At 37.3% G+C, this 24,934-nt stretch overlaps 1 protein-coding gene across 3 annotated transcripts in view; it reads right to left on the bottom strand.

Annotated features, from left to right (window-relative positions):
• Positions 1-24,934, bottom strand: part of NELL2 (neural EGFL like 2) — a 329,888-nt gene that overhangs the window by 164,499 nt on the left and 140,455 nt on the right. For all 3 annotated transcript variants that reach the window (XM_045462596.1, XM_045462598.1, XM_045462597.1), the window contains 2 exons: positions 24,686-24,788; positions 15,466-15,594 (listed from right to left, as the gene is read on the bottom strand). In XM_045462596.1, the coding sequence (XP_045318552.1) occupies positions 15,466-15,594; positions 24,686-24,788 (232 nt within the window). The remainder of the gene's footprint in view (positions 1-15,465; positions 15,595-24,685; positions 24,789-24,934) is intronic.

Raw genomic sequence — 24,934 nt, forward strand, 5'->3', positions numbered from 1 at the left:
TCCAGTACACATGGAACGTTCTCCAGGACAGACCATATACTGGGACACAAATCAGCCCTAAGTACAAAAAGATCAAGATCATACCATGCATATTTTCAGACCACAATGCTATGAAACTCGAAATCAACCACAAGAAAAAGTTTGGAAAGGTAACAAGTACTTGGAGACTGAAGAACACCTTACTAAAGAATGAATGGGCTAACCAAGAAGTTAAAGAGGAAATTGAGAAGTATATGGAAGTCAATGAAAATGATAGCACCACAACCCAAAACCTCTGGGATGCAGCAAAGGTGGTCGTAAGAGGAAAGTATATAGCAATCGAGGCCTTCCTAAAGAAGGAAGAAAGATCTCAGATATACAACCTAACCTTACACCTTAAGAAGCTGGAAAAAGAACAGCAAATAAAACCCCGAACCAGAAGAAGACAGGAAATAATAAAGATTAGAGGAAAAATTAATGCTATCAAAACCCAAAAAACAGTAGAACATACCAATGAAACCAGAAGCTGGTTCTTTGAAAGAATTAAAATTGATAAACCACTAGCCAGTTGGATCAAAAACAAAAAGGAAAGGACCCAAATAAATAAAATCAAGAATGAAACAGGAGAGATCATAACGAACACAGCAGAAATAAAGATAATAATAAGAGAATATTATGAGGAATTATATGCCAAATAAAATGGGCAGTCTGGAAGAAACGGACAAATTCCTAGAAACATATATGCTACCAAAACTGAAACAGGAAGAAATAGAAAATTTGAACAGACCCATAACCAGTAAGGAAATCGAATTAGTAATCAAAAATCTGCCAAAAACAAGAGTCCAGGGACAGATGGCTTTCCAGGGGAATTCTACCAAACATTTAAGGAAGAGTTAACACCTATTCTCTTGAAGCTGTTCCAAAGAATAAAAATGGAAGGAAAACTTCCAAACTCTTTCTATGAAGCCAGCATTACCTTGATTCCAAGAACAGAAACAGACCCCACTAAAAAGGAGAACTATAGACAAATTTCCCTGATGAACATGGATACAAAAATCCTCAACAAGATATTAGCCAACCGGATCCAACAATACATTAAAAAAACTATTCACCATGACCAAACAGGATTTATACCTGGGATGCAGGGCTGGTTCAACATCTGCAAAACAATTAACGTGATTCATCACATCAATAAAAGAAAGGACAAGAACCATCTGATCCTCTCAATAGATGCAGAGAAAGCATTTGACAAAATGCAGCATCCTTTCTTGATAAAAACCCTCAAGAAAGTAGGGATAGAAGGAGCATACCTCGAGATCATAGAAGCCATATATGAAAAACCCAATGCTAATATCATCCTCAATGTGGAAAAACTGAGAGCTTTCCTCCTAAGGTCAGGAACAAGACAGGGATGTCCACTCTCGTCACTGTTATTCAACATAGTATTAGAAGTCTTAGGGGCGCCTGGGTGGCGCAGTCGGTTAAGCGTCCGACTTCAGCCAGGTCACGATCTCGCGGTCCGTGAGTTCGAGCCCCGCGTCAGGCTCTGGGCTGATGGCTCAGAGCCTGGAGCCTGTTTCCGATTCTGTGTCTCCCTCTCTCTCTGCCCCTCCCCCGTTCATGCTCTGTCTCTCTCTGTCCCAAAAATAAATAAACGTTGAAAAAAAAAATTAAAAAAAAAAAAAAAGAAGTCTTAGCCTCTGCAATCAGACAAAGAAATAAAAGGCATCCAAATCGGCCAGGAGGAGGTCAAACTCTCTTCACAAATGACATGATACTCTATATGGAAAACCCTGAAGATTCCACCAAAAAATTTCTAGAACTTTTTCATGAATTCAGCAAAGTTGTAGGATATAAAACCAATGCACAGAAATCAGTTGCATTCCTATACACCAACAATGTAGCAACATAAAGAGAAATCAAGGAATCGATCCCATTTACAGTTGCACAAAAAAACATAAAATACCTAGGAATAAATTGAACTAAAGAGGTGAAAAATCTATACACTGAAAACTGTAGAAAGCTTATGAAAGAAATTGAAGAAGACACACACAAAAAATGGAAAAAGATTCCATGCTCCTGGATAGGAAGAACAAATATTGTTAAAATGTCGATAGTACCCAAAGCAATCTACATATTCAATACAATCCTTATCAAAATAACACCAGCATTCTTCACAGAGCTAGAACAAATAATTCTAAAATTTGTATGGAACCAGAAAAGACCCCGAATGGCCAAAGCGATCTTGAAAAAGAAAACCAAAGCAGGAGGCATCACAATCCCAGACTTCAAGCTATACTACAAAGTTGTAATGGTACTGGCACAAGAACAGACACTCAGATCAATGGAACAGAAGAGAGAACCCAGAAATGGACCCACAAACGTATGGCCAACCAACCTTTGACAAAGCAGGAAAGAATATCCAAGGGAATAAAGACAGTCTCTTCAGCAAGTGGTGCTGGGAAAACTGGACAGCGACACACAGAAGAATGAACCTGGACCACTCTCTTACACCATACACAAAAATAAACTCAAAATGGATGAAAGAGCTAAATGTAAGACAGGAAGCCATCAAAATCCTCGAGGAGAAAGCAGGCAAAAACCTCTTTGACCTCGGCCGCAGCAACTTCTTACTCAACATGTCTCCAGAGGCAAGGGAAACAAAAGCAAAAATGAACTACTGGGACCTCATCAAAATAAAAAGCTTCTGCACAGCAAAGGAAACAATCAGCAAAACTAAAAGGCAACTGACAGAATGGGAGAAGATATTTGCAAATGACACATTAGGTAAAGGGTTAGTATCTGAAATCTATAAAGAACTTATCAAACTCAACACCGAAGAAACAAATAACCCAGTGAAGAAATGGGCAAAAGACATGAATAGACACTTCTCCAAAGAAGACATCCAGATGGCCAACTGCCACATGAAAAAATGCTCAACTTCACTCATCATCAGGGAAATACAAATCAAAGCCACAATGAGATATCACCTTACACCTGTCAGAATGGCTAACATTAACAATTAAGGCAACAACAGATGTTGTTGAGGATGCGGAGAAAGAGGATCTCTTTTGCATTGTTGGTGAAAGCATGCTGGTGCAGCCACTCTGGAAAACAGTATGGCGTTTCCTCAAAAAACTAAATATAGAACTACTCTACGACCCAGCAATTGCACTACTAGGCATTTATCCACGGGATACAGGTGTGCTGTTTCAAAGGGATACATGCACCCCCATGTTTATAGCAGCACTATCAACAATAGCCAAAGTATGGAAAGAGCCCAAATATCCATCGATGGATGAATGAATAAAGAAGATGTGGCATATACATACAATGGAGTATTACTTGGCAATCAAAAAGAATGAAATCTTGCCATTTGCAACTACATGGATGGAACTGGAGGGTACTATGCTAAGTGATATTAGTCAGTCATAAAAAGACAAAAATCATATGACTTCACTCATATGAGGGCTTTAAGAGAGAAACCAGATGAACATAAGGGAAGGGAAACAAAAATAACATAAAAACAGGGAGGGGGACAAAAGAAAAGAGACTCATAAATATGGAGAACAAACTGAGAGTTATGGGAGGGGTTGTGGGAGGGGGATCGGCTAAATGGGTAAGGGGCACTAAGGAATCTACTCCTGAAACCATTGTTGCACTATATGCTAACTAATTTGCATGCAAATTAAAAAAAATAAAAAATAAAACAAGTTAAAAAATTTTTTTTAAAATAATAAAAAAATAACAAAGCACAAAACCATCAATCATAATTCTCATTTCCATCTGCATCTGGAAAATGGACATAGACTTTCAATGTTACCTCTACTAGAAAGCTCCATGAAGGCAAGAGCTTAATCAGTTTTGCTCACAGTTATATGACCAGCACCTGTTCATGGCCTGGCACATAGCATGTGCTCAACACATACTATGAATAAATGAACAGTGAACAAACATTCTCGAAATGAACTCTAGTGATAGAATCCAATCATGAATCAAAATTCCCCCCAAAAGAGCTTAGAACTCCAACTCCACCTCAGAGGGAAGAAAGTATAGCTAGAGTACAGGGGTAAAAGTGCACCAACTCTGGGGGTCCCAAACAGACCAGAATCTGCTACTCACCCTGACCAAATACAAAGGCAGAGAAAAGAGTGGTGGTGAAACAGGAAAGAACTTTATTTCAGTGAGGCCAACACCAGGAAGACAGTGGACCAATGTCTCAAAGACTGTCTCTGAAATACTGAAAATACTTCCATGTTTATAGAAGGCAAATGAGGGACAAAGGTGGGTAGGTATGTGCACATGGGTAGCAAAGGTCAAAGGGATCACTGTCTTGAGGTCAGTCACAGGTAGGGGTCTTGCTGGCTCAGGGAAGTATTTAGTGCTTGCCCTGGTAGTTTTGGTTTCCAGTAGGGGGTGATTTCCCCTCAGAGTCTTCCCCCGTTCCAAGAGACAAGTTAGAAAGAACCCAACTAGTGGGATGCCTGGGTGGCTCTGCTGGTTAAGCTACCAACTTGGGCTCAAGTCATGATCTCACAGCTTGTACATTCAAGCCCCGCCTCAGCCTCTGTGCTTACATCTCAGAGCCTGGAGCCTGCTTCAGATTCTGTATCTTCCTCTCTCTCAGCCCCTCCCCTGCTTGCTTGCTTGCTCGCTCTTTCTCTCTCTCTCTCAAAAATAAACATTTAAAAAATTAAAAAAAGAAGTAAAGAATCCAACTTGAAAAGTTTGAGGTCAAAATGGAGGCAGACAGCTGAAGTCCTCTTTTAAAATTACTTAACCCTATTTAATACATATATGTATTATTGATGTATTATTGATGGCTGATTCATAATTTGTTCCTTATATAGATAGCTTCCAAAACTCCAACAGACTTATGTGAATATTTTTTAGAGAAGAGCATTCTTTGGGGCAGAAAATCAGTTGACAGTGAAAGTCACATAACTATGATGTTTAGTTTCAAAAGGATAGTATATGGCTAGCACTGATTATTTCTTTAACTTATTTTACATGAGAAACTATGGCTAAGAAGAAATTCAGAGGAATTCAATCTTTATTAGGTTTGGTTTTAAAAATTTAAAGTCCTCCCTTCATATCAGAGAGGACCCTGCCTTCAAAGAAAAAAAAAAATGCCCTTTTTCTACAATTTATATATCTTAATGATGTTCAAGTTTACAAATGAACAGAAATTGTTTTTGAGTCAGCAAAAGCTGAAGTTAAGGATCACAGACAGTAAATGATGAATGAGCCCAGGACTGCTGCTAATGCAAGTTCAAATTTAGCTATGTCACTTGATAGTGACTTTCAAGTTTTTCACCAAACTTCTCAATTAGAGAAGGAAAAATTCTTATGAAAAACAACACACACACACACACACACACACACTCACACACTTATCTCCTCAGCATAGTAAATATGGTTTAAATAGATGTTCCATTAAGGACTAAACACACTAATGTTTCCATATATGGCCTTCATTATGTTGAGGTATGTTCCCTACAAACCTACTTTGTTGAGGCTTTTTATCATGAGAGGCTGTGGTACTTTGTCAAATGTTTTTTCTGCATCTATTGAAAGAATCATATGTTTCTTACCCTTTCTTTTCTTAATGTGATGTATCACATTGATTGATTTGTGAATATTGAACCGCTCTTGCAACCCAGGAATAAATCCCACTTGATGGTGGTGAATGATTTTTTTAATGTATTGTTGGAATCGGTTCGCTAATATTTTGTTGGGAATTTTTCCATCCATGTTCATCAGGGATATTGGCCTGTAGTTCTCTTTTTCAGTGTAGTCTTTTTTTTTTTTTTTTAATTTTTTTTTTTCAACGTTTATTTATTTTTGGGACAGAGAGAGACAGGGCATGAACGGGGGAGGTGCAGAGAGAGAGGGAAACACAGAATGGGAAACAGGCTCCAGGCTCTGAGCCATCAGCCCAGAGCCCGACTCGGGGCTCGAACTCACGGACCGCGAGATCATGACCTGGGTGAAGTCGGACGCTTAACCGACTGCGCCACCCAGGCACCCCTCAGTGTAGTCTTTTATCTGTTTTTGGTATCAGGGTAATGCTAGCCTCTTAGAATGAATTTGGAAATTTTTCTTTCTTTTCTATTTTTTGGAATACTTTGAAAATAATAGGTATTACTTCTTCTTTATATGTTTGGTAGAATTTGTATGTGAAGCCATCTGACCCTGGATTTTTGTTTGTTGGGAGTTTTTTGATTCCTGATTCAATTTCTTTGCTGGTTATCAGTATACCATATTAATTCTGGAAGTTGGTTTATGTGGCAACTTTTTCACTTTGTTAGATGAATAGATGATGCCTTCATATTTGAAAACATCAGAAATGCTTTTGCTCCTCTCATTTTTGTTGTTGTTAATTTGTAACTGTGATGGTTAATTTTATTTGTTAACCCCCGTGAACCTTAGGACGACCAGATATTTGGTCAAACTTTATTCTGGGTGTGTTGGTGAGGGTGCCTAGGGATGAGATTAACATTTGAATTGGTGCACTGAGAAAAGCAGATTGCCTCCCTAATGTGAGCTTAAGTGGGTGGGCATCATCCAATCAACTGAAGATCTGAATGGCTGAGTAAGAGGGAAATACTGACTGCCTGATTGTGAGCTGGGATACTGGTCTTCTCTTGCCCTTCAACTGGAATTTACACCATTGGTTCTCCTGGTTCTCAGTTCTTTGGACTTGGACCAAAATATGCCATGGACTCTCCAGATACCCAGATTGCTGACTTGTGGATCTTGGGATCTTCTCAGCCTACTTGAGCCAATTCGTTATAATCAATCTCTCTCAATCAATCAACCTTTCTCTCAGTCCATATATGTCCTATTGGTTGTTTTCCTGGAGAATCCTGATTAATACAGTAACCTCAGGCTTTTTTTAGTTTAAGAAACTCTACCATAACACACCACAGAGAGTACATCATTAGCCATAATTTTGAAAGCTACAGTGTCTATGAGAATTCCCTAATTAATCCCATAGGGCTCAGCCCTCTGGTTATTTATCCCCACTCTGTTAACAGGCCCCCCCTTAACTCCAGTGGGGACTTGTGTGCAGGCTTTACAATCAGAGAATTAAGCTCATTCTGCATCTTTCCCTTCTTATCTCTTGGAGCAACTCTGTGGGGCTATCTCTCATCTTATTCTTAAAAATATCCTCTCAGATTGGCTCTATATTCCACAGTTAATGATATGCAGATACTAGCTATGTCAGGAATTCACAGTAAATGAATTATTTGTGAAGTGGTAATAAGCTGAGAAAGAGAAAAAAAAGGAAGGAAAGAAAGAAGGACACAGGGAGAGAGGGAGGGGAAGGACAGGAGGGAAAGAGAGAAAGTCTGTTTTCCCATTGTCTTCCTATGTGGGTTATTTACAGGGTCTCAGCTCATTACAAACTTTCTAATGCCATTGAACTGCTTTCTGGATAGAGTACAGATTTTTTTTCCTTTTCAGAAACATTCAATGTGTAAGCCAGTTAGCTACTTTTAAAAAATGTCTCTCTAAAGAAAAATCTATATGCTATTATTATTTACAAAAATAAGAATTAGATTAGGTATCTAATAAGTAAATTAAAAGCAGTAAAAATTGGAGAGCCTGGATGGGTCAGTAGGTTAAGCTTCAGACTCTTGATATTGGCTCAGGTTGTGATCCCCTGGTCCTCTCTCTCTCTGCCCCTCACCAGCTCCTAATTGCATGGGCGGGCACTCTCTCTCTCTCAAAATAAATAAATAAACTTTTTTTTCTAAAAGTAGTAAAATTTTAAAAACACTAAATCTGTAGATACATGATATGAATTTGAACCCTGGGCTTACTGTTTGCTGTGTGGGTAAATGATTTGGGGCAAACCATTTGATTTCCTAGTTCTTTAATTTTCTTCACCCCAAAACAAGATGTTATAAAAATGCCTGCCTGCATCATAGGACCGCTGGAAGAAATCAGATGCTGTATCTATAAAGCATATTAAGTGTCTCTTAAGAATCATACGGTTATTAGTAGCAGGTGGTGCTTTTTAAATTTTTTTTTTCAACGTTTATTTATTTTTGGGACAGAGAGAGACAGAGCATGAACGGGGGAGGGGCAGAGAGAGAGGGAGACACAGAATTGGAAACAGGCTCCAGGCTCTGAGCCATCAGCCCAGAGCCTGACGCGGGGCTCGAACTCACGGACCGCGAGATAGTGACCTGGCTGAAGTCCGACGCTTAACCGACTGCGCCACCCAGGCGCCCCGGTGGTGCTTTTTATTATAGCCCCACTGACAAACAATAGAAGAAAGAAGAATACAAAATAGAAAAGAATAGAGAAATTACTTGTGTTAATTAACAGTTATGCTCACATTACTTCGCACATGGGTTAGAATCTCCAAAAATACAGAACAAGAAAAAAGGTAGAAGAGGTAACATTAGCCAAAGGATTGCATTAAAAAGACAGGAATGAGATGAGAGGAGATAGTGTTTGATGTAACAGGTGGAAAGAAAAGAAGAAAAGATCTAAATATAACTTATAATTTATGTTTGAAGGTGTGCCATGCCTGGCACATACCAGGCACTAAACAAATGTTTATTAAGATTCTAATCTCCACATTCCAGTGGCATTTAAATTAAGTACCTTCTACCTGCCAGACGTGTAATGTTCAAGTGACTTGGTTTGCACATTTTAGATAGAATTAAAATCTTAAGTAAAAATTTAGAGTGTACAGTGAAAGCAAGATAGAGATGGGGAAATTTCTGGGATTTGTGGTCCTTTTACTATCCATATATCAGTGCACATATAATTTAACAAATAGCAAGTGTTCTAAATGAATGAATTCCTTTTCTTGCACTACTCAAAATAATTTTTAAAGGCCAAAACATACCAATTTAAAACAACTGAATTCCTTTTTACCTATAAAAATCAATATGACATTAGCCTTTCTTATGCAATATAAGCACAATTCAGTAAGTTCAATGCTTGTCCTCAATAATTCTTTAGTGGTGGGGTAGCCTAAAGGTGCCCCTCTGTTCAGCATATCTAAGCATTTCAAAACCATTAACAAACAAATATTTCTTAAACTCTACATTGTCTATCTCTATTTTAGAAGTTTAGAGGAATTCAAGGAAAAGAAAAGAGTTTATGACCACAAGACACTTATAGGTGGGAGACCTATATATACAGGCATACATGTATCAGTCCTTTAATAAACTGTATAGTGTATAAGAAAGTATATTACAACTGGGCAATTGGATATAAACCGGTACAGAACAAGGTATTCATTCTTTGGTCAGAAAAAATTTTAAAAAATAGATTTGAGAAATTAAATCTTTGTACTTAATTCATCACAAAAGTCTTCAGAAAGAAAATAAAACATAAGTAGTCTGGAAGGATAATTAAATCATGAAGCATTAGACCAAAAAGCAAAAGGTATTTCTGCCAGATTATAGAAATTTGCTATAGCTACCATAATAAAGTACCACAAACTGGTGGCTTAAGCAACAGAGATTTATTGTCTCACAATTCTGCAGGCTAATAGACCAAAATCAAAGCGTTGGAGGGATGGTTCTTTTCTTAGGGCTGTGAAGGACAATTTATTCCATGCCCCTTGCTTACTTTCTGGGGCTTTCCTGGAAATCTTTCGTGTTCTTCAGTTTGTAGATGCATCACTCCAATCTCTACCTTCATGCTCACATGACATTCTCCCCCTGTGTCTGGGTCTACATTTTCCCATTTTAAAAAAAATTTTTTTTTCAACGTTTATTCATTTTTGGAACAGAGAGAGACAGAGCATGAACGGGGGAGGGGCAGAGAGAGAGGGAGACACAGAATCGGAAACAGGCTCCAGGCTCTGAGCCATCAGCCCAGAGCCCGACGCGAGGCTCGAACTCACGGACGGTGAGATCGTGACCTGGCTGAAGTCGGACGCTTAACCGACTGCGCCACCCAGGCGCCCCTACATTTTCCCATTTCATAAGGACAACAGTCATACTGGAGTAGGACCTCACCCTTTTCCACTATGACTTCATCTTAACTAATTACACTTGTTAACAGTTTCATTTCCAAATAAGGTCACTTTCTGAGGTACTGTGTTTTCAAACTTCACCATCTGAATTTTAGGGACACAGTTCAATCCATAACACAGATGAACCATTCTGAGCCAAGTAATTGATTAAATAGCTCTAGGTGACTTGCTAAGGCTTAATGGATGAATAACTGAAAGGCCAGACAACAGAGAACCTTGGAGCCTTCAGGCAACAGAGAACCGTGGAACCTTAGCAAAGGAGCTTGACGTGCTGAACTGGAAGGCACTGTGGGCTCTCAAAGAAAACAAATGGTGTTTTGTAAACGTTAATCTGGAGAATGGGTCCTGGCTGGGTCAGGAGGGAGTGAGACACTAAAGACAGAATAACTAAGTAGAGGGTGACAGGAAGTAAAAAATATCTGGCAGCAGCAGTCAGAATGAAAGAGATTAAATGAATCCAAGAGAAAGTGGTCTATCAATAAGAGATTATTCCTCTAGGGAGTTCAGATTATACCAAACAATCGCCTATATTCTCATTAATCTGAGTACTTAATAAGACATCAATTACTGATTTCAGTAATTATAGGTGATATGCAACTATATGAATGACTCACTTGTACAAAATTACTTTCCTGTTCTTGTGTAATGCCAAAGGCTTGGAGAGCAACAACGCCAACTGTTTAAGGAGTTTGGGAATCCAGAAAAAGCTTCTTCAACATAACGCACTATTGGGTTGACACAATGTAATCCCTGGCAACTATCATGCGCCAAAGAGAAAAAGTTAACAAATGAATGAGTTCTGAAGACACTATCTAAAATGGAATGCCAAGGTGGTCCTAACACAATAGTGAATAGTGGAATGTCAAGAAGGAAGATATAGTCAAAACATCAAAAGCTCCCATAATTTTCATTTTAGAACGAAGACATGTAGCAAAGAACCATTCTGGAAACATGATGGCCAGACTAATTTTTGACAGCTCTTTCAGATTATATGTACTGACAAGAGATGAAGTGAAGGGGAAGTACTGAAATTTTACTAAGAATCTAAAGCGAATGAGGGACATTGAATGGATGGAATCGAATACGTAATTTTTAAAAGAAATATGGTAAACATATATATAGCTTATAAGAAATACAAAGGAGGCCAACATACTTCTGAATATTTTATATCCGTTATATCTAAAAGGTGGGCAAGACATCCAATCATAAAATCCTAATATTAAACCATGTTTATAAATACCTAAGGCATTTCGAAACTCATTCATGAACAACAGGTTATCATCTACATGGCTGAAATACTGGAGGTAAAGGAGAGACAGAACTTAAAAGGAAAAAAAGAAGACAGGGAAGAAAAATGCTTCTTTAGCCCTACTTCCTTTAAGCTACTGCTCTCTTCCTCCTTCCCTTCATAAGAAAACATCTAGAAGGAGTTCTGTCCCTTCATCAGATACATTTTTTCCCATTATGCAATATTCAATGTGCTCCCAAATGGCTTGTGTCCTCACTTTTGCACCCAATTTAGCTATTGCTCTTGTCCTCAATGTCATCCATAAAGTTCCATGCAAAGGACATTTCTCAGTCTTCATCTTTATTGATCTCTAGGAAGCATTCCACTTTCTTCTTGAAATTCTCTCTGTCTCTTGGTTCCTATAACACCACCTTCTCTTTTCTCTCCTCCTACATTTCAGCCACAATTTTGCTGTCTCCATCACCAAATCATGTTTTCTATAAAATGCTCAAAGTCTGGAGTTTTCAAAAACTCCCTAGGCAATTTCTTGCAGTTCTTCAGCTACCATTTATATGCCAAAGAATTCCAAATTTTATGTACAACTTAAACTTCTCTGAACTCCATATCCAAGTATATCCAACAGGGTACTCAGCTGTGATGTTCCATAGGTACCACAATGCAACCTGGTGATTTTCCCACCCAGTCTGTTTCCTAAGTAAGTAGCACCACCATCTGCCTGTTACTCAGGCAAAGAAGCCTAGGTAGCAACCTTGAAACCTCTCTCCTCCTCATCTCCTGTCACCCATTAACCAGCAGGATTAGTTTTACCGCACAAATGATCTCAAACGCATCCACATCTCCATTTCCATTTTTTATGCAAGCCACCACTGTCTCTCATTCACTAGTTTCCCATATCCACTGGTTTCCCACATCCAGTCTTACCTCCATTCAGCCTAAAGCTGAAGTGATTTATTTAAAACACAAATGTGATCAAGGCACTTCACTCCTTAAAAACTTTCATTGCCTACCCCTTTGTTCTTAGCATGAAACCCTTATTTAGTCCTTACTGTGCCCTTCAAGGCCATGCCGCCCTTCATCCATTTCATCAGGCACCTCTCCCTTTGCTCTCTGCCTTCTATCAATTCTTACAAAGTGTTTCTCACCACCTGGAGGCCTGGAGGCCTGCTGAGTCCTCTACTTGGCAAATTCCCTTCTTTCCCATCCTTACTTCTATGCCTAGCTGATGTTTACTTAATCTTTAGATTTCAGAAACAAACAAACAAACAAACAAACAAACAATTTTCTTCAAGCACTCCCACCCACCCAGATCAGACTCTTGTTAACCTATTTCTCTTTCAGGGCATTTGCCACATGTGAAATTAAATGCTCTTTGGTGTAATGAACTGGATGTTATATTTCTTGACTGAGATAATATCAGTTATGTATGTCTTATTTACTGTTTCACCTCTAGTGTAGCCTTGAACAAAGAAGGCATTCAATAAATGTTTGCCAAATGAACAAATGAACTCCAACATTTAACAGCGCTATTTTAAACCTGATCAAGTAAACTGTGGTAAAAATCAATAATCTCAATTACAGTTTTACCATTAAAACAACCCTACAGATTTAATAAACATAATGTATATCACTTACAAATTATTACTTGCTTATTTTTGTATATAATCATAAGTCTAATTTCTTAGAGGACCAGAATTCTGTAGACCATCTGATAGACAACATGAACCATTGCATAATTTTTAAATGTTGCTTCTAAGAAGTCAAATATCCTTAAAATTAACAACAATAACAGAATGAAAAGGAAAACCAAATTTGATCAAAATACTGGAAAAAACCTCTTAACGTGAATAATGAAAGATACAATATTAAAAGTCCTCATCATGAAAAATTCAAGATCTCTGTAATAAACCAAGTTTTTCCATCATTTTAACTTTTGAAGATTTTTATCTTTAAATGGCAAAGAAATAATGTGAAGAAATTTACAAACCATCTTTCGGTATGATCCATTCAGAATGCAAAGTAGCTGCTCATTTGTGCTATACATTTATACATAGCAATGATAAAAACCCATTTTCAATAGGTTGCATTAAAAAGTTATTTAATCTAAATCTCTGCCCTCTTCTCTTAAACTCTTTCCTGTCTCAATAAACAGCAACGTCATCCATGTTTGTTCAAACTCCTTTAATCCCTCCTCAATTCTCCTCCACAACAAACTATCTGCAAGTACTGTTGGCTCTATTTGCAAAACACCACCAAGAACACGCTTCCTCCTCTTTATCTCCCTTATCATTTTCTTAATCCAGACCACCAACATCTTTGCCTAAACTACTGCAAAAGCCTCCCAACTGGTCTTCCTATTTATGTCTCTTTCTCCCCACCATATTTAACCCATAATCTACAATTTAGTTAATTTAAGGCACTGCAGCCAGAGCCATCCTTTTCAATACAAGTATATCACTCCCCTATTTGAGATGAACCTAAAATCCTTACAAGCCTCCCTAAAATACCTGGACCCTACTTCATTCTTCAATTGCATCTTAACTGACTCCTCTGCTGCATCACATTATCCTTTCTTTCAGTTTCTAGAACATCCAAGATAGTTCCCACTTAGGGGCTTTCTACTTGCTATTGCTCCTGCTTGAAATGCTCTGTTCCAGATCTTTCTATGCTGTTTCCTTATCATCAAATCTCAAGTCAACTGTCAACTCATCTCCATCAACCCCATAGACTTTCCCTGACCATCTCATCTAAATTAACCCCCAATCATTCTCTATCACATCATCCTGTTTCATTTTATTCCTATTATATTACTACCTGAAACTGCCTTCTCTATTTGTATGGTTACCACTATTCTCTGTCTTCCCCCTAGAATGTGAGATCTGAACACAGGAAACTTCTCAGTCTTATTCACTATTCACTACCCAGTACCTAGAAAAGTGCTTGGTATACAATAGGTGCTCACTAAATCTTTATTACATGAGTGCACATACTTAACCACAACAACAAAAGCAGAAGCTCAAAATAAAAATAATGATCAGAAAATTAAGATCCAGAAAGGGGTATTACATGAATTTATATCATGTGGTTTCATGTTACACATTTTGACAGTATCAGTGGGGCTTATTACATGTTAGAGATCTCAAATATTATAATGAAAATACACTACTGAGTTTCAAAATCAGCATTTTTTAAAAAATCTGCATCATAAATGGAGAAGGAAAGACCTATCTTTCAGCAAAAATATAATGGTCTCTTTTGGACTGAATCAGAAGAATTTAAAGAAATACTTTGGGAAAAAAAAGGTCAATTTTAAAAATAAATACCAACTTTTAAGGCAGAGAAAATCTATTGAAAGCTAAGAGAAACAACAGAAATTGGTTTCCCAAGGGCCAATAAATCATCGTGTAGCTAAACAGAGGCTGGCAAGTTTATACCTTAGAGGTTTTCTGTCTCCAAGGACCAATGGCACATTCTTGACATTTGGAAAGGATAAGTCTAGAACCCTCCAAATGTCCAAACACCACTGTGTCACTGTTCTTACTTGCAAGACCCACTAGCTAGTCACATATTTAATGAGAATCATCTAAATCTGTGCCTCAGGGAAGTAATAAATTACTACATCTCATGGACTTCCAGGGTCTTTCCTGAACAGTATTTGTGAATGTCAAGGGCCTCCTCACAGTATCTGGACTGTTTCCATGAGAGAATAAACTACCGTGGATATTAGTTTAAGATTCTAAAAAAATAACTAGGAATCTATTTACTCCACTGGAGCTATTTACTAAATACCACGGAGCATTAATACAACCACTGAGATTACTCACAGTAGCAAACAAAGATAGCAGTGGTACTTTATCTTCCTGTTAATTGATTGCTTTTGTTCAACAACATTGGAAAAATCTGACTACAATTCTAACTGCAAGCCACAGTAATCATGTCAATATGTGAACTATCTGAATATCTAATTATGAAAAAAGAAAGGCAATTTCACAGTGGAAGTATTATTTTAATTCAAGAAACCAGCCATATAACTTATTAGTCTGACATATAGCAGATAGCTAAAAAACTTTAATTTGAAAGATAATTATTTTTAGCTGATTAATATGCTTCAAATTAAATTCACTGCTTTTAATGGGCCCATCAACTTGACAACCTGGGAAATTAATAAATTTTGCATGCAGTAATCCTAGGAAATTTAAACAGCTGAGCTACACATCATTACAAGGATTACCTTCACAGTAGGCATTGTCCTCTCGAAGAGCCCTAAAACCATCTCGACAGCTACAAACGGCCCTGTCATTCAGATTTCTGCAGACAGAATTCTCCATGCAGTTATGCCTTTCAGAACAAAAGTCATAACCTACAAGAAAAAAGAAACTTATTAAGGTAAATGAAAATATGACAAAACGAATAAATTTTGCTGACTAAATACTCCCTTTGATTTAGAAGCCATTTTTCCCTAAATTATTTTTTAAATTGATACCTTCATCCATTGTTAGAGAACCACATGTGTACTAAAAGGTGTTTATGTTTAACTCAGGTGTTTCCTACTTCAATTAATTCTGTCTCCTATGTCTTCCTTCTGACTTTAGGTTTTCTAGTCCCTGATATTTGAAGTATAGCCCTCCAAATATCTGGAACAAAGAGAGATCCATGGAGTCCAAAATGAAGATTTACAATATAAAAGACAACTCAGGAGGTGCCTGGGTGGCTTAGTTGGTTAAGTGTCCAACTCTTTGTTTCTGCTCAGGTCATAATCTCATGTTTTGTGAGTTCGAGCCCCACATCAGACTCCGTGCTGTGTGGAGCCTGCTTGAGATTTTCTCTCTCCCTCTCTATCTCTGCCCTTCACCCTCTCACTGTCTCTGTCTCTCTCTTAAAAATAAATGCATAAACTTAAAAAAAAGATAATTCAGTGAGAAAGTAATCTGTGAATTAGAGGTTGAACATTATCAGTACTATGGATAATACAGCCCTGGGCCGGATGAAATATGAACATTGTGCACTTAAGAAATGAAACAGCCTGGCATCCTTTAAAAAAAAATGTAAATGTGTCAAAAATGAAAATTATATCACTTTAATTGTCTCTGGAAATCTGCAAGGCAGAGGATGTCCACTCAAAAGAAGGGGAAAAAATTATGAATTACAAAGATTTCACAGGTTCCAGAGTCTTTATGAGAGGATGGAAAAAAATGGAACATTTTATAAACAGTGGTACCAGTCACGTGTAATTTCTTAGGATCTCTTCTGCCTGTGTGAATCCCTTGTTCAAAGATCTAAGATGCTGAAATGAAAAGTTTAAACACTGGACTCCATACTAAATGGAAATTACATGATTGTACATCATTCAATTTTCCAATTGCCTGATGCATAAGTTATCTATCTCGTTTTACACTGTTTAATGAATTACAATTTCAGTCCATGTACAGAAGAAAAGAGGACTACAAAAATGCATTTCATGTAGCTCAGAATAAACTCATCTGCTCACATACAGTCAGGGAAAGACTTTTCACCTAGGCGATCATGAAGATCAAAGTTCTACACTGGCCCATCTTACTTGTAACCAAATTACCATAGAAAGCTGTGATTCAGTGAAAGGGTGGGACTAAATAGTACCACAGCCAGCAGCATACTCTGGCACAGTGCTGTGGTTGGTGTCCATTCTGATTGCCTGGTGCCTGCAATGACTATTTTCAATATCGCCCCACAGTTAAAGCGTATCCCCCATGAAGTGCAACTACAATGTATAGTAAAAAGTTGTGTGTACAACTTCATAAGCCTTAAGAAGGGTGATTCTCTCAAAATGCAATAATGGCATTAAAAAGGGAAATTAAAAAAATGAATTAGTGATTTCCACAGAAATAAAAAAGAACAAAGGGGTATGAAGGCCAGAACAATATATAGTCAATAGTGGCATTTAAATCACTTGACAACTAAATTTTCTGGACATGATTCCTCACAATCTACATTCTCATGTGTAAGGCCCAACCTTTATAAGTAAAACGTTCATTCTCAAGAAGAGAAAAAGAGTTAAAAATGTTTTCTCCTAAAGTCTTTTTCTTTCCTTCTTCTTTAAGTAGCTAAATTGAGACCATACTTCTTAAAATGTATTCCATTGTCTTTTTACAATGCCTGAGAAGAAATAATTTCAGTTTCAAAGTCATCTTCATTTTCTACCCCAATAGCTCAGTACCTCATCAATCTATAATGAAAAGTCTCTAAGAAATCACTTCATATTTATTCTAAATTAAAACAAAGTTACTGTAAACACTGGCCCACTCCTTGAGTTATACACAGAATCAAGAGATCATGTTCTAACACAGTACTAACCCTGCAAAATTGCACCTGTAATGTTTCCAACAATGCTGAGAGGGCTGTGACTAACAACAGGTATTGTGCTAAGGCATTTTTATTTTTCTTTCGTAAGTTTATATTTTTCAAAACTATCTTTCAATTTTTCCCTTTGCTGCATTTTCTCTTCTCATTCTTCAGACTTTGCCCAATCTGTGCCATCACTCTCTAGGCCATTCCACCTCTATTACAGTCCTTCTCCAATTTTACCTGTAAGTAATGCTTAGACCTCTTATCTCAGCATTGAATATCATGCATACATTCACCATGCAGTATCTAATTGCTGCAAGAATTTTCCAACTATAAGATAATGATGTGATCCTACCTTTACTGTTTGAGGTTCAACTAGGGAGTCCTTTACTTTTTATCAGATGTTTGTTTTTTTTAATTAACCCAGAGACGTGAAAGCTAAAACTTTTGTCAATCAAATTCTAATTTACTCTAAACAATGTCAGATAGATATTTTTATTTATTTTCTCAACAAATTGATTGAATCCATTGGTTGTTTTACTGCTTAGATACAAATGCCAGTATCAAAAGACTACCTATTGATAGGTAGAAAATTCAGATTCAGTTAAAGTGGGTTGTTTCCAAACTATAGGTAATAACTTCAAAAACTCAGTATAAGATGGCAAAAACCCACAGCCCTATTACCTCCACACTTGCATTTCTGGTCATATGTGCTTGGCTTTTGGGGTTGAAAGACCTGGATTTACAACCAAATCTCTATTACTTACTAGCTGTGTAAATTACTACTTGTGTAAAGTAATTAACCTTTAAAACCTTTTTCTCATCTGTAAAATTAAGATGATATCTACCTTGCCAAAATGTAAAGTTCAAACGAGATCATCTATGTAAAAACATAATAGCACAGTATTTGTTAATAATTAAAGCAACTAGAGTATTACCAATAAGCCGCTAGCCAAATACATTGAGATACTTATCACAGAAGAAAATTCAAGTATTTGTTATAGATGGATGGATCTAATCTAATCTAATCTAATACAATCTAGCTTTTATTTCCCACTTTGGACTTAAACCTCAAAGCTACCAAGTTTTCTATTCCTTTTATAAGTTTTTCAAATTTACATGAAGTCCTCTGTTTTTTGGTAAGTATAGATCTTTCTATAAAATATTAATATGCATTTCTCTACAACTGGTTGAATAGGAAAGGGTGAATACAAAAGATTATGAGTAAGAATAATATACATAAAAGGTTATACATAATAATCAGGAGAAAGATAATAAACTTTGAGGTGGTTTTTGTCCACTAGGTCTATTTCTTCTTTTTGTGGGGGGAAAAAAACAGCCCACATGGTTGGTTTGGATGAACCATTCACCCCTATTGTTAGCCCATGTGCCGACAGGAAGATGGACTGTACCGCCCCTCAGGATAATCAATGCATCCCACTGACCTGGACACATTAGTTCCTTCATGTCTGGGCACATGACCCAGTTCAGGCTAATGAAGATGATTAAAACTCAATTATGGGACTTTTGTTCAACTCCTGAAGATACTAAGTTTTTCTTTCACCTACTCCAGTATCATAATGATGCGAGCATAAGAATATCAGTGGTCTAGCTGAAAACGCAGGAAGCCTGAAAATAAAGCCACTTCAGAAGAGACAAACAGATCCACCTAGGCAAAGGAGCAGGATTGCAGAGCTGTAAAAAGCTTCTCATAGGAGCCATATTTTCCATTTCTTGCCTACATCAGTTGGATTGGGTGTTTTATTACTTACACCTAAAAGATTACTAACTTATTTAGATATTATTTGCAGGATTATGGATAATAGTGATTTTTCCAAAATTATGTTTCATGTGCATAGATGTATACTTTTTAAAAAGCACTACTTGCAATGGATTTCTTTTAGTGTGTATTAAAAATATGTGAATCTAACAAATAATACCATTATTTTATGGATACCATTGTTTGGAATGAAGTTAAATTTTTGAAAAATGAGTGACTAACAGTAGATATAAGAAAATTAACTAAATTATGTTATTGGTAATACATATACAACAAGAATCATGAAGGTATAATTGAATAATGTGGGAAACTGTATTATCCAGAAGTTGGGAGAAAATCTATACCCACTGAACCTTCTACATATAGATGTCCCTACTACTTATAGGACTTGATGAAGTAAATGCTAAATCAAAGTGGGGCAGCCAGGGAGGAGAACTTACTGGTATTGCAAACAGAGAAAGGTGTTGCCAAGAGAGGAGGAAAAAGGAAGAGATGCAGATACAAAAATTCTATAATATAATTTCTGTATCTTTCTGAGTCAGAGTCCTCACTGTATCACCAAGTCTCTGTCATGTTGTAATTCGCTGTAACCTTGAAGAGGCTCTCAAACATGAAAGAAGTGAAAAGACCAGTCCTGCTACACTGCTCCTGAGCTACTACGACATAAGATCCCCAGTTGCAGAGTACCAAAAAACAGTCTTGGTTGGATTGGATTTGGTGCCTAGAGATCTGGGGTCTTATTTAGGTGCACAGCTTCGTTTCTGGCACTGGCTGAGCCTCTGGTGGAAAGGCCAACACTTTCATCTCATGCTCTGCCCCCAGGGAATATTTAGTGACCGCTATTGCAAAACTGACTTTTTTCAGATGTGAACGCAGCATCCTTAGCACTAGGCAGACAGGCCTGGAAACTGGAGGCCAATTATATTACAAATACATTTGTCACAACATATGAGTAGGTGTTAACTCAAAATCTAAGCCTTAAGAACCTGACTTTTTTCTAGTTTAAAAGTCAGAGAATGCCAGGAAACGCATTTGTTTATTCTATATATTTGAAATCAGAAATTAAAGCAATCTTTATTATAAATGGTGCTTAATGTTTCAAGAAGAACCAACTTGTCCAATTTTAGTTCCAGCATTATGTAAGCTAGTAGTTCTCAATCATGGCTGTGTAAAAAAAAAAAAAAAAAAAAAAAAAAAAAAAAAAAAAAATTAATAGGAGAGGTGTTTGTTGTTGTTGTTTTGTTTTGTTTTAATGGTGATACCATGGTTCCATTTCCGATCAATTATATTAGAATCTCAGGGGGAGGAGGTGTTGGTCACAGTATATTTCATCACTGTATTTTGAGTGTGTTGTGTAAACACATTAATTTTTAAAACTATAAACAATTTAAATATAACACAATTTTTGTAGCTAGCATTTCCATTTCTTAACTTGTTTTTTGCAATATATCAGGGCTCTGTTAAAAACAAATGGATGTGATCAAGGCTTCTTTTGATATCTGAAAGGCCTTATCTCAGCTACTCACTCAAATCTTGTCCTAGCCAACCTTGTCTAATTTCTAGACCTCTTGAGAGGCTGTTTACCTCTCAAATCTCTAAGTAGCTCCTGGATACTTCCAGGGGATTAAAGATGGCCACAAATTTTTAACACTCTTATCATGATGGGGTCTCTTACCCTCACCCCTCTTGATTCTGGGCTGGCTTATAACTCTTTCGACCAGAGGAATATGGTGGAAGTGATGCTGTGTCAGTTCCAGACCTAGTCTTTAAGAGCTCCAAACCACCATTTAAGAAGTCCTGAGATTACATGCAGAAGGAGAGGGTTTCAGATGTACCCAGTCTTCCTGTCATCCCTACTGAGATGCTTAGCGTATAGTGAGTATAGTGAGGCCATCTTAAACCTTCTAGCCCAGCCTAGCTGAGTGACCCGAGTTAACACCATGTTTCAAAAGAATCACCTGCCTAAATGCCTGACACACAATATTGCAGAATATAAAATAATAGCTATTGTTTTAAACCACCGAGCTTTGGGGCAATTTAGCATGCAGGAATAGCTAGCAACTCCAAATGTAGTCTCACTGACCAGTAATATCAGTATCATCTGGGAGCTTATTAGACACACAGGTGTTTTTGGCTCCGAGCCAGACCCACTGAAGTAGGGTCTACATTTTAATAAGATCCCCATGTCATCTGATGCACACTGAAACTTGAGAAGCACTGGTTTAGTCTGCCTTTGGTTGCCAAAGAAACTAGTCAGGCTGCAGGGTGTGTCCAGCTCCCAAATCAAATGAGTGGAATGTGCATTCTTTTTTTTTTTTTTTAATTTTTTTTAATGTTTGAGAGAGAGAGACAGACAGAGAGTGAGCAGGAGGGGGACAGAGAGGGAGAGAGGGAGACACAGAATCTGAAGCAGGCTGTCAGCACAGAGCCTGACATGGGGCTCAAACTCACGAACTGTGAGATCATGACCTGAGCTTAAGTCGGTTGCTTAACCAACTGAGCCACACAGGAGCCCCATGTGCATTCTTGATTCATATCAAGTTCCACACATGCTCTGTTCAAGATGCTGGCTCAGGCAATGTGAAGATGAAAACTGAAATGGCCTTTCTATCTACTTGATATAATCTTTTTTAGTAGTGTTCCTTAGCTGCTGAGAGCTGTTTTGAAAACTTGAAAGTGGACCAATACTTGGCAGACGAAGTCTTAAACCACTTTGAAATGCCCAAATAGCCTTTCACAGAACTGAGACTTTAAAACTCTTAAATGAATGAATGGATGAAAGAGCTAAAAGGAAAACAAAACAAAACAAAACAAAACAAAACAAAACAAAACAAAACTGCACCACTCTGTTAAAGATGGGGGCCTGGGTGGCTCAGTGGGTTGAGTGTCCAACTCTTGGTTTCAGCTCAGGTCATGATTTCAAGGTTCATGAGATTGAGCTTCACATCGTGTTCTGTGCTGACAGTATGGGGCCTACTTGGGGTTCTCTCTCTCCCTCTCTCTCTCTGCCCATCTCCCACTTGCTCTTTGTCTCTCAAAATAAATAAAAATAAAATTTAAAAAATGGGACAGGGATATTATGTCTGCTTTTAATAGACAAGGTATAAAAGAAATATAATGGTACATGTTTTATAGTTTCTTTTTCTTTTTCTCCCCCCCCCCCCCCCCCACTTAAACTTTCCTTTGCATCATCATAAAAGCCATTATTCAAAAAGAGCTAATAGGTCATACAGGGCAGTACCCTATACAGTACCAACTATATCAATTATGAGCATCTACAACATCCCAGGTGTCATACTAGGTGTTAAGGATATAGAGGTGAATATTAAGAGCTAGCCCTGTTCTCATGGTGCATAGTCTAATAAAGGAGAGAGATTCACAAATGATAATTTCAATAAAATACAGACAGACCCGACTTAGGATGGTTTGGTTTGTAAGTTTTCAACTTTATAATGAGCAAAAGTGATATACATCCAGTAGAAACTGTACTTTGAATTTTGAATTTTGATCTTTTCCTGGGCTAATGATAAATGGTACAATCCTCACTCATGAGGCTAGTAGGGCCAGTGAATGACAGCTCCAAGTCAGTCATGTAATCACAAGGGCAAACCACTGATACAACCATCTTGTATCCATACAGCCATTGTGTTTTCACTTCCATTACAGCTTTCAATAAGTTACATGAGATATTCAACAGTTTATTATACAACAGGTTTGGTATTAGAGGATTTTTCCCAGCTGTAAGTTAATGTACAGGCATACCTCAGAGATACTGTGGGTTCAGTTCCAGGCCACCTCAATATAGCAAAAATCTCAATAAAGCAAGTCAAGTAAATTCTTGGTTTCCTCGTGCATAGAAAAGTTATATTTACACTATATTGTAGTCTATTAATTATGCAATAGAATTATGTCTAAAAAATGTACGTATCTTAATTTTTAAATGCCCCATTGCTGAAAAATGCTAGCCATCTTCTGAGCTTTCAGCAAGTTGTAATCACTGATCACAGATCACCATAATAAATATAATAATGAAAAAATTTGAGATATTGTGAGATCTACCAAAATGTGACACAAACATAAAGAGAGCAAATGCTGTTGGAAAAATAGAGCCAATAGACTCACTAGACATTGGGTAGCCACAAACTTCAATTTATAAAAACACAATATCTACAAAGTACAATAAAGTGAAGCATAATAAAATGAGGTATGCCTTTCAGTGTTTTGAGGACACTGACTATAAGCGAGGCTAACCTATGATATTCAATAGGTGAGATGTATTCAAATGCGTTTTTGACAACAATATTTTCAACTTATGGGGTTACAGACACATAGCCACATCATAAATCAAGGAAGACATGTACAGAAAGGCACATATAATCTTGCTACTGGTAAGGATCTTAAAGAACTGCACATCACCAATCTTTTAGTTTAATTTTTGAATCTACAATAAAATACCAAGTTTTAGAACTTAGCATAGAATATTAAGTTAGTGATGGGAAACTCACTGCCTCCTGAGGCAACCCACTGCATGTATGAATAGATCAAATTTTACTTTTTTCTTTATAGTTAACTGAAAATCTAAGCCCTTTCTACTTATTGGTCCTAGGCTTATCACCACAGAGGCAACACAGAATGAGCAATGCATGTCTGATGGCCTCACACTTTTGAGGAGCATAGGTGTCCATGAGTGGGATGCCTGGGTGGCTCAGTTGGTTAAACGTCTAACTCTTGATTTTGGCTCAGGTCATGATCTCACAGTTCGTGAGTTTGAGCCCTGTGTCGGACTCTGTGCTGAACAGTCCAAAGCCCGCTTGGGATTCTGTCTCTCCCTTTCTCTCTGCCCCTCCCCTGCTTACACCTGTATACTCACTTTCTATCTCAAAATAAACACCTTTAAAAAGTTATGCAAAGTCAATTACAAAAATAAACAAAAGAGAAAGAGTAAACCAAAAAAAAAAAAAAAAAAAAAACAACCAACTGAAAAACAAAAAGAAAAAAGAGAAAGAAAGGAAAAAGAAGACTAATAAAATAGCTCAGCCCCGTTGTGTCAATTTCTCCAGCAGTGTCACGCTGACTCAGAACCAGCACACAGAGAGAAATTCAAAGACCCAGAACCTGAGATAGGTATAAGACACATAGCAAAGATGTATGGAAACACCTTGATTTTAATTCAATAATCATAATAAATATTCTGTGACTACCTACTGTCTACTAAATTGGGAAATAATTTAAGGAAATACTGTTATTCTTTGGAAATAACTTGCTTATAAAAATTTTTATTTCATGTCAGTTAAACTTGATTCCAACAATGACTCATGCTCATGGATCTTACTTTACAAAAATGTCTTACCTTTACAAACTTTGCAACAGCTATGAGACAAGGTAATCTGATGAGACTCTGGACAATCCAAAGCAGGACAGCCTGAACTTTCAACCAGCTTCATGGTTTGGTCCTATTAGACACAGAGAATAAATGTTTGAAACTTCTGGATTAGGACTTACTAAGAAGTTCCCAGGTCCAGCATCTTAGAGGACTCTGCTTACACAGGAGTAAAATTTTCCTCCTGACAACTTTGCACAGGTCACAGGCTCACTCACA

Source organism: Leopardus geoffroyi, chromosome B4 (assembly GCF_018350155.1).
Source record: "Leopardus geoffroyi isolate Oge1 chromosome B4, O.geoffroyi_Oge1_pat1.0, whole genome shotgun sequence".
NCBI lineage: Eukaryota > Metazoa > Chordata > Mammalia > Carnivora > Felidae > Leopardus > Leopardus geoffroyi.